Source organism: Pungitius pungitius, chromosome 10, assembly GCF_949316345.1.
Source record: "Pungitius pungitius chromosome 10, fPunPun2.1, whole genome shotgun sequence".
In the NCBI taxonomy this organism is placed as follows: Eukaryota; Metazoa; Chordata; class Actinopteri; order Perciformes; family Gasterosteidae; genus Pungitius; species Pungitius pungitius.
The window spans coordinates 8,828,187-8,843,859 of NC_084909.1; the positions used below are offsets into that span (position 1 = coordinate 8,828,187).

Genomic DNA, 15,673 nt, shown 5'->3' on the forward strand with positions numbered 1-15,673 from the left:
TGGAATTTGACTTGGCGGTTGGTATAGAATATAGAAGTTATTTTCTTTTAGGCCACTGTATGCCAGACATTGTGTTACAGGAAAGCCAAAGGAACACAGATAAGAATAAATAAAGGAGGGAAATAAATAATTGCCCAACATCATGCCCGGGGGTGTGCCCAATCTGACGTCATACGGTGACCGTCACGGACTACTTCCGTAAACCTTTGGCGGGAGATGCAAGTATCCCGGAAGCGAGCTCGGATTGTTTTCCTACCTTAGAAACATCACCAGAAAATAACGCACACATCGGGTCAAATCATGGATGACGACGTCCTGGTACGGAAACACGACTGGAAGAACACGAAGGAAGCCGTTAGGAACTTTCGACGGCTGCTACTTTGCTCCAAATGGTACGTGACGTTAAACGTTACCGTCCCAGTGCGAGTGACGTTAGCAGCGGCGAGCCACACGTCAACGGCGCGTTACGCGTCCAATACTCAAACTAACCTCGCTTTATTTTGAACGCTAGCGGACGATCGGTGGTTACTGAAGTTTCCGGTTGGGATTTTTATTAGTATTTTTCAACTATGCATTATTATTGACGTTGGGTACAGCCATGCATGTTTTTTTTTATCTAGCTCCATTAACCCCACACAGTCGACATTACAGCTTCATACTCGCAATCGTGTTGATATTCAATGCAAATAATTTGTAACTTTTCCACCACACTAGTCGTGTGCTTCGCTGAGCGATAGCACGTTGTTACCTGTGCTAGACGGCTGTGTGGATAGATAACTTCCTTGTGGCTCTGTGGGATGGACACTGCTGGAGGTGGTTCTTTCCCACTCTGACCACTTGTAAATGTGTTTCTTTTTCTTTTTCCAGCTCAAATGTGATGACGGAGCCTGTGTGTCTCGGGGTGTGCGAGCATTTGCTGTGCAGGTAATCTAACCTCAGCTAAGTCTACTTTCCTCTGACTGAATGACCAGTCTCATGGTGGACATGGTTAATTTTTGGAAATGACCGGTACCAACGATGCTGACTGTGGCTTCCTTTTTTTTTTAAATGTCGGGATTGAGGATGCTGGTTCACTAGAACACACACAGCTTTTTTTGAATAACAAATGCATTTTTTCCCTCCTACAAAATGTCCACATTAAGGTGAAATTAGTTTGCTTCCCAAAGCAAAATATAAATTCAGTTGGATTTTATTCCCTAAGTTATGACAATGAAAGGGCAATTAGATCATTTTAGTTACATGTGATAAGCAGATCATATTCTGTTGACCAGTCAACCTGGAATGGTGCTCATTAAAGTGAATGACAACATAGGCAGCACTATTTATACAGCCATTTGATACAGATACACGACCAAATAGCCACCACACTGGCATGTTTCTCTTCAATGCATGGTTTACAATGTGAAGAGTATTATAGGCAATGAATGTCCGTATGGGCATAAACTAGGGCCTCAATTTATTCCTTCTCTTTGTGACTGAATGGCCTTAAAGGGTACATCAATAAGCTAATTGGGAACTCCTAATCCAGAATATGGTTTATTGCTCAGGTCCTGTGCGGCCCCCCGGGCAGGAGACGGCTGTGTGGTGTGTCAGAGTCCCGCTTGGGTGAAGGACATCCAGATCAACAGGCAGCTCAGCAGCGTCATACAGCTCTTCTGCGGTTTGGAGTTCCTGCTCAATCCCGCGGAACAAGCAGGTAGATGGAAGCCATTTAAGAAGCAGCTCGACAGCGGAGTTCGCACATTATCTTTCTTAAATCCATGTGTCTTTCATTACCTTTCTCCCCACACTGATCTCATCCCCCCCCCTTCTGTCAATTGTTTACACAAACATTAAACATTTTCCCCTTCGATCTAATCTCTGATTAATGTTAATAGTGGCGTGTTCCCCTGCTTTATTATCTTTATCGCCCATCGAGCATGGTGGTAATGACAGTAATTATGCAATTCAATTAACTATGGTGGTGTTTCGTTTTGCAAGTAGATTTCAGCTTCGACAAAGAACTGTAGGGTCGTTAACATGTGAACACATCGACAGGCTGTCACGATTCAACCGAAGTAACTGGAGGTGTAAGAAGTCGTTAGGGCCCCTTTTTTACTTATTTCAAGTGTCTATTGTTAGTTGGGAAGGCATCTCAACAGATGTAAATACAAAGATGACAGCAACGAGATATATATATAGTACTTTTGTTTTGTTAAAACTCTTGTATCTTTTTACACCTCATTTCAGATTCCTCTCTAGCCCAAAACCAAACACCACCGCAGAGCCCTGTCCTTAAACAAAAAAAGAACTTCAAGATCTGGTTCAGCCCTCGCAGCCGCAAGGTACGCTGCGTTGTGGAGAAACAAGACCCGGTACCGGAGAGCCCGCCTCCTCGAGAGACAACTGCGGCACAGCAGGACACCTCCACTGCTCAATGTCAGGACCTGTCGGTTTTCAATTTCACCTCGTCCTCCCAAGACTCTGGCTCATCCGGTTCTCCGAGGTCAAGAAATGGAAAGGGCCCAACAAAGAGAAACGCTGTCCAGGGGAAAGGGTCGGCGCGAGGGGCCACGCGGACCACTCGAAAAAAGACCAAGCAGAAGCAGAAGCAGAAGCAGCACAGGCTGGAGGCCATAAACCAACAGTGGGGGATCAGTGGGGAGGCAGACGCCATAAAAGAAAAGGAGCAAAAGCCCTGTGCAAAAGAGCCTAGCAGGTCCAGTAAACGAGTTTCTTTCCTCAGCCCTGCCGTCACGCCCGACGAGCCTCAGCCCAAAGTACCACACGGGGTTCCGAATGAACTCGCCCCCGGGAGCAGTCTCCTAGAAGGTGCCATCACTGTACTGGGCGCCCAAACCCAGCCCGGTCAGAGAACGTCGGACAGCGTGGGCCGGCATGACACCCGGCCTGAAACTACGATCCCCGAGAGACAGGTGGACGTGTCTCCCTCGAAGCCGTCCTCGAAAAGATCCAGGGTGGAGGAGAGGGTTGCCACGTTGGAGACCACACCGAAAAGGCCCCGGGCTTCCCCGGGAAGGAGGAGAAGATCTCCAGCGTCTCCAGCTGCCCATAACGCTCTTTCTTCAGATGGCCGCAGGTGTGGTGACAGCCCCTCTCATCCGGCCGCTGCCGGCGAACAATCTCCATGTACTCCAGTGGCATCTGGTGGAAGACCCACCTCGGGGAGCCCTGCGTTTATGAAGAGGAACCACAAGGGAGAGACCCCGCTGCATCTGGCTGCTATAAAGGTCGAGAGGTTTCTGAATAATTAACCTTTTTTTCCTGTTGCATTTATAGACTGTCTGAAGTAGTGACAACGCAAAAATGCAAAGCCCTCAGATGATCAGGCGCTCATAGTTTGGTTCGTCTTGCAGTAATCCTTGTAAACACAGCGGTAATCCTCCCCCACAGGATGCAAGACAAGGTAATCGATGGCCCACTGTGGAGTGTGATTGATAAACGGGCCGAGCGTCGGCACCCCGGGATCAGCCGCTGTGTTCGACGAGTTGCATTCCGAGGTCCGAGTGCTAGCTCAGGTTTTGTTGTGCTCCCCGGTTTCTGCAGGGCGACGTAGAGGCTGTCAATGCGCTGCTGGACCAGGGGGCTGACCCCAACCTGAAGGATAATGCCGGGTGGACACCTCTGGTAAGGAATACACAAAACAACTGTTATTGTAACCACTTTGATTTAGAGCTGTTTTTCAGCTTTGTTTTTCCCCACAGTCTATGGAATTTTTTTCTTTTTGATGAAAAAGGTGTGTTTTGTCAATAACACAAGCCATCGTCACTTTTTACACACTGATGACAGATTCTGCCAGTTCTGAGGACAAAACGTTTTCCGAACAAATCCAGTAGCTTTTGTTCTCTGGCCACTATTTACATTGTGCCGTTTCCTATTGTTGGTGTTGCTCAGTCACTGTGCCCTATGTGTTAGTAATGAAAATGTCATGCATGCTCTTCGTTGTACTGTCTTAAAAACACCTGGTTTAGTTGTTGCTGTTTGCTTGTGCCGTTAAGCCCATCTTGAAATGCAACCAGCAGCAATAAAACCATCTGCCCTGTATGGGAACTAATGCTCACTCAGGTCGATGGCTCAAGCCAGGAAAGAAGGCTTCCAGAATGTAGAATTTAGTTTTCCCATTTTTCTGCCCATAATATGTCGGCTCGTTCTCTATTAACAAATGTTTCTGTCCGAGCCGTTCATTCCTTTTGAGTGTTTTGCTCCTATTGTTTTGCAGCACTTGCTCCACTCAAACTTGAGTTTTGATTTGAGATTTTTTGGTATATATACTCTCATATAGGGCTGGGCGATATATCGGTATAAACGACTATATCGATATATTTTTTAATGGGATATGGAATTAGACAATTTTGCATACATCGATATATTTCAATTTGCGCGCTGAAAGCAAGCTGCTGACCCGGAGCGCTCTGCACTGCTTCTCGCCCTCGCCCCGCCCATCCTCTTTCACGCGCAGAAGAGGGAGGGGCAGGGACACACACGTCTGCGCAGCGTGCGGAGGAGGAATTGGTTCGTTAAAAAAAAAAGCAGTGGCTCAGTAATTTGGAGATGGTTCGGATTTAAAGTATCCGATGAGCAACAAAACAACGTTATCTGTAGGGAGTGCCATAAACAGGTTACAGTAGGGCTGCGAATCGTCCCGTATTACCCGGGACATCCCGAATTATGGGCAATTTTGATTTGTCCCGGGCCGGGACAGCTCCAGTCCCGATTACCAATCACAGCCTGCTAAATCAATGACGCGCGAAAAACTCCCGGTTGTTGTGACGTATCTGTTAAAATGAGCAGTGAGGCTGGCGCTGCTCATTGTGCGCTGCCCCCCCCCCCTCCTCCTAAAACAACGGCACAAACTGCTATACGAGAAGTGTGTGAAACTGCGCACTGCAGAAGCCCCACGCCAGACACAACCCGAACAAGCTCCAGCCCCGAAACAAAGCTCACTGCAAACCTCATTTTCCCGCAGTGTGCCTTGTGAAAAGAAAAGTGACAAGTCATTAACTGGAAATGCATTAAAGTGATTGAAACTGGATGACAATCTAGAATAAGGCTGCACTACGGGGAAAATAGAAAGTGGATCAAAGCCAAATGGAGTCCTCTGAGCACTACTTATTTCCTTTGTTGCAGCATGAAGCATGTAACCTGGGTCACCTGGTGGTAGTGGAGGTTCTGGTCTCAAGGGGAGCCCTGCTGAACACACCCGGCTACGAGAACGACTCTCCGCTCCACGACGCCGTGAGGAACGGACACCCGGCCATCGTCAAACTGCTGCTGCGGCTCGGCGCCTCTCGACACGTCCTGTGAGTGCGTCCCATCGCTGGTTTTACAGTTCGAGATGCCGTCGTAACACTGTTACCATTTGCGTGTTCCAACGCGGGGTGCTCATGAAGCGTTTGCTACATGTGTTACAAATCACATGGATGGGCTTGTTTCAGCTCGGCACTCCTTTTGTGAAAGTGCTTTGTATTCTAGTCGCAGCCACACAAACACTTCATGTAGAACATGACTTCACCTTTGGACGTTCTCACGTTAATGCATTAATTGGCTATATGTGAATTTTACCCCCACCGTCCGCAGAGTCAGACCAGCTCAAATACCGACCAACACAGAATATTTGAGGCTGTTGACGGGCTCCTCTGTTCTTCTGGACCAGTGCTTCCGTTCCCCTTCGATGGGCCGACCATCGGCGTACTGGTCACGCAGCCCTTTTTTATTATCAAAGACAGGCGCCTGCTGTGGGTGGGTGTGCGTATGGAAATGGACTGGCGCTGATTAGTTGTTGGTCGATCAGTTGACGCCGTTTCAGCGTTTGTGGCCTGTGGCGGGGGGGGGGGGCGGGTTGGTTAGTGCCTACCATTTCAATCTTTCTGTCTCCTCCGCTTTTTTTACTCCACGCCATGGAAGGGGGGGGGGGGGAGCTAACCCTTCAAAAAAAACTTTACATTTTCAGTTGTTTGCAAGTTAAAAAAAGAGGTAGGGATTGGGTCTCTAAGGACTCTGCAATATAAATGCTTCCAACATCAAACACACACACACACACACACACTCATATATATATATATATATACTCTCAGAAGAGGGAACTGAGGAATCTGCCAATGCAATCCCTAATGGAATGATTGGCACACACCTCGGGGGCTTTGGAAATAGCAGTTTTGCAGAGTTTCATTGTTCCTCTGTAGATGTTTGTGTTTGAGCTCATTAGATTTCAATGATTGGACGGGCCTTTGTTTATTGGGGACGTGTCCTCTAAATGATTGAATGTGAGTCCACTTTCTATCAAACGCAAATGTTTGAATATTTGGCTTGCTGTGCGGGTTATTAAAAGCACTGAAGTCGGGCAAATTCTTTAGCGAATACTAATTTGTTTTTATACAGTCATTGATTCCCTGTTATCTCTAAAACCGCTGCACAGCATCCACAGCAGTGCCTCAGCCTAAATACCAGTGCAGCACATTTGGACAGCCACGATGAGCCCGGCAAGCCGTTAACAGGGAGCATATGTTATGTCCAACCTAAAGTATCATCCTGTTATGTAGTATATTTTCAACATTCACAATAGATGGAATGTCCTTTGCTAGTCCTACTTTGCATGCAAGTTTTAGAAAACATAACGTTGCCAAAGCATTGGAACTTAAAAGAAGGCGATAAGAGGCTGAGTCCTGAAAACAATCCAGTGCCCGAAGCACTGAATCCATACAGGCATTAATTAACGATTAGTCCTTTCACATGCATTGAAATGAATGTATTAATCACCTTAATCCAGTACACTGGCGGTATAGTTACACCGCTCTCCCACTCAAACAACAGGCAATGAAGGTCTCCAAATGCTAGCGGTGGGCAGCACTTTAGCCAGTACATTTATAGAAAACTGTCCTTGCAGTGAACATTTTAAATATACAGACAAAACCACTTAATCCAGACATTATATTAGATATTTTGTTTAATTTTCTTTCTACAATAAGATAAGTGTTCTCACCTTCCACTGGATGGATTACATTTTGCCACTCAAATGATGTCATTTTTTGATTTAAAAAGTCATTACTCCTGAGTATTTGTGATAGTACTCGATTTGACATCAAAGAAAGGAATCGGTACATTTCAACACAACCTACTTCTACAGGGTCAAGTAGGGTTCTGTGTTATGAACTCTGAACTGCATCCGCCAGCTGATCCGACCATCGGGACAATCTGACAGTGGGCTGTTCAAGAAGGAAACGTTACTAATGGTAACGTTATGCCTCATCAGTTGTCTGCCACACGCTTCCATCACAAGACTTATGACTCCTTTCAAGATGGAGCAGTTCAAAAGCTCTGCCGTGTATGTGTGACCTCAAACAACTTTGCATTGTACTGGTTGAAGACAAGTACATTGGAGACAGATATGGAGATATTTTTTTAATTTATTTTTTATTCAATCCATGTCCGTTGTTTGAGAATTTACACAGTAACGGCTCTTGGGGAAATGCAATCGGGCACAATCAGATAGTTTTGTTGTGTTGAACTGAACCCGATGAATACGTGAATCCCCTCCTGGTTAGAGCCACCTTGGTGGTTACAGCGGTTCTCCTTCAGAGCCATCGCCGCCTCCCTCCCACTCGTGTACCTCAAATGCGCAGGAGGGGCGCTTCATTCTTCTCCTTCAAATCTTCTTCTCACATGCAGCTGCATGAACCAGCTTGTGTGTGTGTGTGTGTGGTGTGCATGATTATTCGTGCCAGCAATGTTTATGTTTGTTTGTGTGTGTATGGAGTTGGGGGGTATGAATCCAAATGAAATATTTTATGGACCAGTGGACCTATTAATTGTCCCCCAGGTGTTATCTTTGCTGACGCCTAATCTTTTGGAGACGACCTGCTGGGCTTGGTTCTTCTCTCCATCTCCTCTCCCCCTGTGTGTACTTCTGCTGTTTTGTCTCACTTCCCTTTTTCCTCAAGGTGACCTCCGTCTTGTTTCATGCAGCTCCTTCAAACTCAAAGATTTAGGTTTTCTGTAACCGGAGAACAGTCTCGTCTCTCGCTCTCTTTGCATAACGGAGATGACGGCGCCGATTCCTCTGTCACATTCACCTTGTACTGAGGCGTCATCGTGGTTAAGTCTGTAAAGGCGGTGTCTTCTCACCAGGTGATTTGAATTGAGGAACCTTGTTCCTGAAAAGGTCATCACTGTTCTGTAAAGTCATGCGACCGTGAGGTTTTCTCTTGCAGTGAATGAAGTAGACCACAGATTTCTGCTTTCTCTCATCAAACAAGTATGCTCCAACAAATGAATAAGACGTACGGAAGGCACAGTGCCACAGAACAAGCGGGCTGTAGCATTGCAAAAACCCTTTTTATTCTCAGCGCTCCGAAATGCCAAATCTATATTTTATTCAAATGTTCTGTCCTGCTTGGTTGCCTGGCAGTTTTGGGGAAGGAAAAAAAAGAACCTACATTTTCTGAAGTTGATGTGATGACAGAATGGTCATCTCCCTGGTAAGCTTGGTCCCGTCAGTGGAGGAAACATCTACAACAACATCTATGCGCTGTGACTAATTCACAAAACAGATAAATGCAACACCTAGTTTCTACATTTAGACTCGTTGGGAAAAAAAAAAAATGCAAGAAAATGAAATCCAAGCAAGTCTTCTGACAGTCTGCTCCCTTTGGCCCCCAGGTGGTTTGATAAAGACAAACGTGTTTGCACCCTGCGAGTGACTGACAACGCAATCTTTTTTTCTTTTCTTTTTTCTGACCCAGTAATCAGCACGGAAAGCGGCCTGCCGATTACGCAGGGAGTCCGGAGATGCTGGAGATTTTCCTGGAAGCCCCAGAAGAATCCCAAAATGCCAACACATCTCCAAGCCCCTCCACCGGTCTCTCCATGGTACGTCCAGGCGACCCTCGCACTACTAAGATGTATGCCTTTCTAACCCCAGTTCTTCTGTCCCTCCTTCTCCCTTCTGTAGAGGAGCAACTGTGTGGGGAGGGATGAACTGGTGGTGCTTCTGACCAGCAGGCTGTCCCAGCCGGAAAGGGCTCGAGTGGCCAAACTGGGAGAGCTTCTGGGGGGGAGGACGGCGGACACCTTTTCTGGCCTAGGTTTGTGCAACACACCCCCTGCCTCTCTGCCTTTTGTAATGTTGTTGTTGTTTGAGACGCCAACGCTGCGAATCCACAGCGGATATCGGCCAGGTGCATCGGGTCCAAGACTCGTACGTCTGATCACTGCTGAACACCCATTCTTTCAACGCCCCGTATGAATTATAAGGGTCCGTAGTGTCTCGCTTTAGTTATGTTGTTATGATTATTAACATCAGCACTGCAGGGATGGGATTTTAACAACGCGGTCAAACTTCCCAGGCTTCACCAATTCACAGAGATGCTTGAGCGTGATCACTCACCAAGGTTCAACAGAAACTAACGAGTGCTTTTAAAGCCGCATACATCACCGCGCTACAGCGGCTCGGAAAACACCAGAGAGAGAAAGTAATTGAACTCATTTCTCATCACGTGTTTGGAGTTACTGTCTGGGTGGTGAATAAGCACGGATGAAAAACGAAAGTGTTTCTTACAACTCGCCCACTCCGGACCGGAGGTGGTTAAAGTTGCTGGCTTTTTTTTTTTTTTTTTCAATTTTGAACTCAAGGCTACAAATGCAGTCAATAAGCAAACTGAGAAGGTTTTGGCCTGGAGATATAATTATGTGCATTTTTGTACTTGTCAGCCATGCTTGCATTTAAACGAAGAGGCAATAAGCATCTATTTAAATTTTAATTATCTTATAATTATCGTCTGAAGCGTTTTATGAACTAAGCGGCCGCGCGGCCTTCTGTTGTGTTGCCCTGAACACGTTGACATGTCTGGGATTAAACTTGCGTATTCAGCTTGGCAAAAATCCATTTGAAATGTATTAGGAAAATAAACAAAGGATCCCAAAATAGAGGTGGAGACGTTCATTTCCATTATAAGAAACGAGGAGGTGTTCTCTGGAGGCTCACATGTGATGTTCTGTGCTCGCCTTAACCTGGACTGGGACGACGTTTAAAGCAATGATTAAAATACAGTATCTAAATAGTGTAATGAAGGCTGGGGCGACAGCAACAGGCAGCATCTGTTTGTGACACGTGTAGCTCCCAACTCATTAGTACTTGTTTCCATTATGCCTCATCGTTGCGTTTGTTTGTGTGTCCCTGCAGTGAGCCATGTGGTGGTGCCAGTAGGACACCTCCCCACCACCAGCTCCACCCTGCTTGGTCTTCTCGCCGGCTGCTGGGTTCTCAAATTCAGCTGTGAGTATACAACGGTCCGTGGAGACTTTTCTTTTTGTGGATATCGTGTTACGCTGTGTTGCTGCTGTGTAACACCTGACTGCAGTGACACTGAAAGTCATTCTCTTCTGAAAATATCTTCAATGTATAAAAGTTATTAACTTTTCGGTTCATCCCAAAACAGTGACAAATAATAACCAGCCCACATTATCAGCAGTGCACGGTTTTCTATTCCAATGGTAACGTTGGTGTCACTCATTGGTATTCAGCTGACTGAGTCACTCGAGGGGGCTCTGACCAGTTCCATCTGCACTTGAAGATATTTTTTGCTGCAGTAAGGTGACTCCTGGCATAGAGTACAGTCGCAACCTAACAGTCTTATATTGGACTCCACCGCATATAACAAATGGATTGTCATTTTTATGGGGTTTGTTCTCTGAAGCCCCCAAAAATGATTTACTTGCTATTTGTGACAAGCTCACACATGAGTTTTTGGGATAACTAATAAAGATTTCGGTGTATACATCTTTGGTGCAGTCATATGGTGGAGCTCCTGCCCAGGCTCCAGTGTTGATTCCTCCACAGTACCATACTAGTGTGAGATGTGTACATCCAATCCTCCCTGCCCCCAAACTAACCCAGGTCAATCAAGCTGTGTTTGGAATAACAACTAAATGGTTTTCTCATTTCATTGGAACGTCCTCGAAAAACACTAAGCATCCTGCAATTTTCAGTTTCATATTTTGTGCCGTCCGCCTACGCACATTCACTGCTCCCCGAGATCCTCAACATTACCACCGATGACCATCGATGCATAAATGGTACGGAAAAGTAAAAGACTAAAACTCACCAAAAAGTGTTGCCGTTCCCATGCAGTTTCTCAAGCATCCTTTAATCAAGTCAACCAGCAGGTTATCGGAGAACAACAGCGTCATCACAAGTCGCCTTGGTTTGCTCTCTCTCTCTCTCTGTGTGTGTGTGTGTGGACCATATTCGTCCCTCCGCAGGCTGAGCCTCTTGACGCAGCTCGTCTCCGTCGTGACGGTCTCTTTGGCATCTTGTCTGACTGCGTCCCCGAGTTCTAAATGTCCCCTACGCCGATGTGCCGTCACCGTTGACTACAGCGGGCCCGGGCTGACGGTCTTACGTTTTCATTGCAACATATTTTTCTTCGTTTTGAATATCATCTTCATTCCGCTTAAGAGGGCTCCAGTGCAGCTAATAATATAAGCTACGCTTTCATCAAACAATGGCTTAAAGCCTCTTTTTCATCAACAGCAAGCAAGCACGTAACGGGCGTACATCAAGTGCTAGATCGATATTTGTATCCCTTCCTTTTGAAAGCGGGCGAATAAATGTGTAACCCGGCAGAAAAAGGGAGACGCTGGCCAAGAGGGGGGGGGGGGGGGGGGGGGGGGCGATTGTTCCGTCTGCATCGGAGAAACGTGATGCGGGCCTCCAGAGTTACACGCCAGTCGGATCCCAGCGTTGTCCTCGTAATGAAAGGACAGCCCCGGTTCATTGAGGAAAGGACGGGGGGGGGGGGGGGGGGTTTGAGAAGTTTTTCAGTCTTTGTGAATGTAATTAGCAAATATGGTAATTTATGCTGTGTCATGACGGGCTGTGTTGTGCCAGGGTTTTTACCCACACACATTCTAATCTGTTCATGTGAGTGTAGCCTGCTGCTGTGAGGCTGCAAATTGTCAATAGAAATTGTTAGTCAAGACTTATGCTCCAAACTGTTTCACATTCATCCTCGATACACTGCAGTAGTGTCAACCATCTGCCTTGGGTTTGCACATTTTAATTTTTTTTTTTCTTGCAATATCAGAAACATGATATTTAATAACGTGTCACGTTGGGAGGCCTTTTTTCATTGCTCACAGTTGGGGGTCATTAAAACGTGTTTCTCTCTCTCTGCCTTTTTTTAAGGAATAAGAACAACAACAAAAACATTGTCAAACTAAAATATTGCCGGGATGCCAGCTTTCACATCGTTCTAATTTGACTCCCGAGAACCCAAGAGACGCAGAGATAGCGGCAGAATTCTGCCTAAGCTGGAGATACTTAAAACAAGGGCTGCATCATTAACTCCATCACGCTCCGGGCATCGTTCTCGGTCAACAACCGCAGCTCGGGCCCATCCTTGAAATCTTCCAATTTGCGCTAAAACTGACATGAGCTTTGTTATCCTCCCTCTTGCAATCTCCTTGTCACACTCTCTCGAAGTCAACATAATTAGCTGCAGCTTTAATTTTCTTCTCTCCCTTTGATGTCAGGGGTGGAAGCATGTCTGCAGGCAGGCGAGTGGACGCCCGAAGCAGAGCACGAGGCGGGAGAAGGCGCGCAGCGGAGTCGCATCAACAGACGTAGCTTGGTAAATGATTTACAAAAACAAACGCACTGGAAGAATGTGTTCGGGGGTCATCTCGGCCCTCTGTCCTTGACGTAAATTAGTTGACTTTTTTTTTGGTCAGCATCGTAGAATGGTATTAGATGAGGGCCGGCTTTGTCTTTTCTGAGTTCTGAAACTCATCCAGAGAAACGTAAAAACCCTAAAATGTAAGATATTATGGACTCGAATTGCACCAATATATATTTTGTATGCAAAAAAAAACCGATGTGTGCATTAAGATAATTGGGCATGCATACTAAAGTGAGAGTAAAGAATTAAAAGAATGCAGCAAACTACCAGCAGTGTCCTGGTGTAAAACCCGCCTGCATTATGTGAGAACTGTGATTTCAACCACATGTCAGGAGTCGGGATATCGGTCCAAACCAGAGTTTGTCCCAATGAAACCTGCCAAAGCTCGCCATCTCACGCGGAAGAATTGAGATGCAGGGGCTGGTCTAGATGTCTGAGCTCATAGATGCATTTACACACGCTCCAGGTTGTGCTTGCTGCCAGTAGTGTTTAGACTGTAGTGTGCAAGTCGGATTACGTGAAATAAGATCAATGGAAAATGTTGAAATCAAGCCTTGTGCTTTTATTTTATGCCATTTTTTTTAAAGTTAATTCTATCCTTTTTTTATTGAATGTAGGAAAATAATGCTATAGGAGAAAGTCACAGGGTGGTAAATATCTCTTATAGGCTACTAGTCATTGTTTTGTATACGGTAAGTAATGAGCAGCCTAGTAACAGCGAACCCTGCGCAGGCCGCCGTGATTATGAACAAATGTTCTTTTGGCCCTAACCCTTTGTTGGCTTATCCCGGTTGCTTCCCCTAACAATGAAACCCTTAGTCTTAATCTGAAGTTAGACACACATAAGTGAAATCCAGCCAAAAGCAAAGTCAAAGAATGTGCTTATTAGAAACTCTTGGGGGAGCCGGTTTGGGAACACAAACCTTCTCTAGCGGCCAAATTCACTGCTGCTTTATAAACAGCCCTGTTAAGTGGTGCTGATGAAAATGTCCCCCTGCAAAGGAGTACAAAGCATCCACAAAGACGCTTGGTAAGATGAGAGCTTCACTGGCAAGGAATCCTACCGCATTCAACTTTTATTATGGACACAATGGGGCGACTTTTAATCCTTTTTTTCTCCGCTGTTCTCACAAGGGCCCGAGCATTTTTTCCGCCTTTTCGATTTAATTCCATTTGATCCCCCGTCGTCGTTCTTCCCGCAGCTCCCGCCGCTCTTCGATGGCTGCTTCTTCTTCCTCCTCGGCCCCTTCAAGGCGATTTCCAAAGAGGAGCTCGCCAAGCTGCTGCGGGAAGGAGGAGGGCAGCTCCTGAGCCGGCAGCCCAAGCCCGACAGCGATGTGACGCAGACCCTGAGCGCGGCTGCCTACCACGCGCTGCCGGGCACCGACCAGGCCCTGTGCACCCAGTACATCATCTATGACCCGCAGGGCCCCCACAAGCCCGCAGTGGTGAGGAGAGGGAAGGTGTGGTCAGCTCCCTGCACCTGGCTCCTCAACTGCATCGCGGCCTTCCGTCTCCTCCCCGTGACGGACAGTCAGACTCCGGTCTAAACCGGTCGTTCGTGTATTCATCGTCCTTGAGCGTGGTCATCATGTTTCTTTTTTTTTTTTTTTTATATATATATATATACATAGGGGATTAAGTCAACACATGTCACATAAACATTAAAACAATTATGTCTTTATAATTTTGAAATTAAAGGACTAGTCCAAACGGTCTGTTGTCAACATATGCAGTACCAGTCCAAAGTGGGGATGCAGTTCCTCATTCAAATCAATCAAAGTGTGTCCAAACTTTCGACTGGTGCTGTACTCACGGCTTGTAACGTCATGACAGTTAAAAACAATGTCATTAAGATTGACAGGAAAATCTATACTCTGAACTCTCTGCTTTGAGAAACATCAGAATCTGAGATTTTATTCTGATTTCAATCCCAGACAATACTAAAAATGTCAATAAAAAATTAGCTTCAAAGTCATGGAGCGATCTTGGAAATTGTGTGAATGCGCATCGTTTCCACTGCGTGATCCTGGTTCAGTAGGGATCCTTAACTGAACCCCCCCGCCCGAACCACCTTAATGGACTCCATTGAAGGCAAAAAGGCAGCGACGTCTCTCCGCCCTCCGATATCCAGCGTCCTCAATGTGTTTCTAAGGGCGACCGACACTCATTTCAGCCACTTCATGCTTATGCGATTCTTTGAGTCATTAAGCAAAGCTGTTGGCCGTAGGTCGAGGTTAGAAAGTGCTACTGGTAAATGGTTCCCTCTTCACCAGCAAGCTCCCAGCTCGTGACTAAAACATGAATCCAATTGTGCCTTCCCCATCCCTTCTGCTTCTGCGGTGTTCGGAGTGGAAGTGCATTCTATAATCTGCAGGGGTTTACCAAGAACAGATAATTACCTAATTGAGAGCGCCTTTCCCCCCCGAAAAAGATCGATGCAGAGGGAACGGGACGGAATAGGAAAAACAAAGCATTTAATTCTGACCTCGGCACTGGAATGCATTGGAGCCTGCCTTTGTGTGTGTGTGTGTGTGTGTGTGTGTGTGTGTGTGTGTGTGTGTGTGTGTGTGTGTGTGTGTGTGTGTGTGTGTGTGTGTGTGTGTGTGTGTGTGTGTGTGTGTGTGTGTGTGTGTGTGTGTGTGTGTGTGTGTGTGTGTGTGTGTGTGTGTGTGTGTGTGTGTGTACGTTCCCCACTGCCAACACTGGCCTTAAGCTTTGTGTGCTTCTAAGAGTCCTCCTACTGGCCATCTCCCAATATGCCATTTTCAAAGGGATTAGTCTGGGATGCACCTAATTGCTATTGATTGCTATGTGCTGCATAAAATTGCCTCCCCTTTCTGGTCCACGGCGGGTGGTGGGAGAAGGCAATTAGTGGTGCGGAAGAGATAGCAGCCCGGAGTGACAAGGCTGGAATGGACCTGTGCTTCGTGCCCTTGAACTCGCTGAGCTTTACAGAAGCAGAAAAGGACTTTTTTTTTTTTTTTTTTTTTTTTTTC

The 15,673-nt window shown here is 46.3% G+C and overlaps 1 protein-coding gene across 1 annotated transcript; it reads left to right on the forward strand.

Annotated features, from left to right (window-relative positions):
- Positions 1-202: 202 nt before the first annotated feature.
- bard1 (BRCA1 associated RING domain 1) lies at positions 203-15,080 on the forward strand. The gene is made up of 11 exons (XM_037488911.2): positions 203-392; positions 868-924; positions 1,548-1,696; positions 2,230-3,230; positions 3,547-3,627; positions 5,128-5,300; positions 8,739-8,865; positions 8,948-9,080; positions 10,178-10,270; positions 12,529-12,626; positions 13,877-15,080. Exons 1-11 carry the CDS (start codon positions 301-303, stop codon positions 14,222-14,224), a joined length of 2,352 nt encoding a protein of 783 aa, XP_037344808.2. The 5' UTR covers positions 203-300; the 3' UTR covers positions 14,225-15,080.
- Positions 15,081-15,673: the final 593 nt, after the last annotated feature.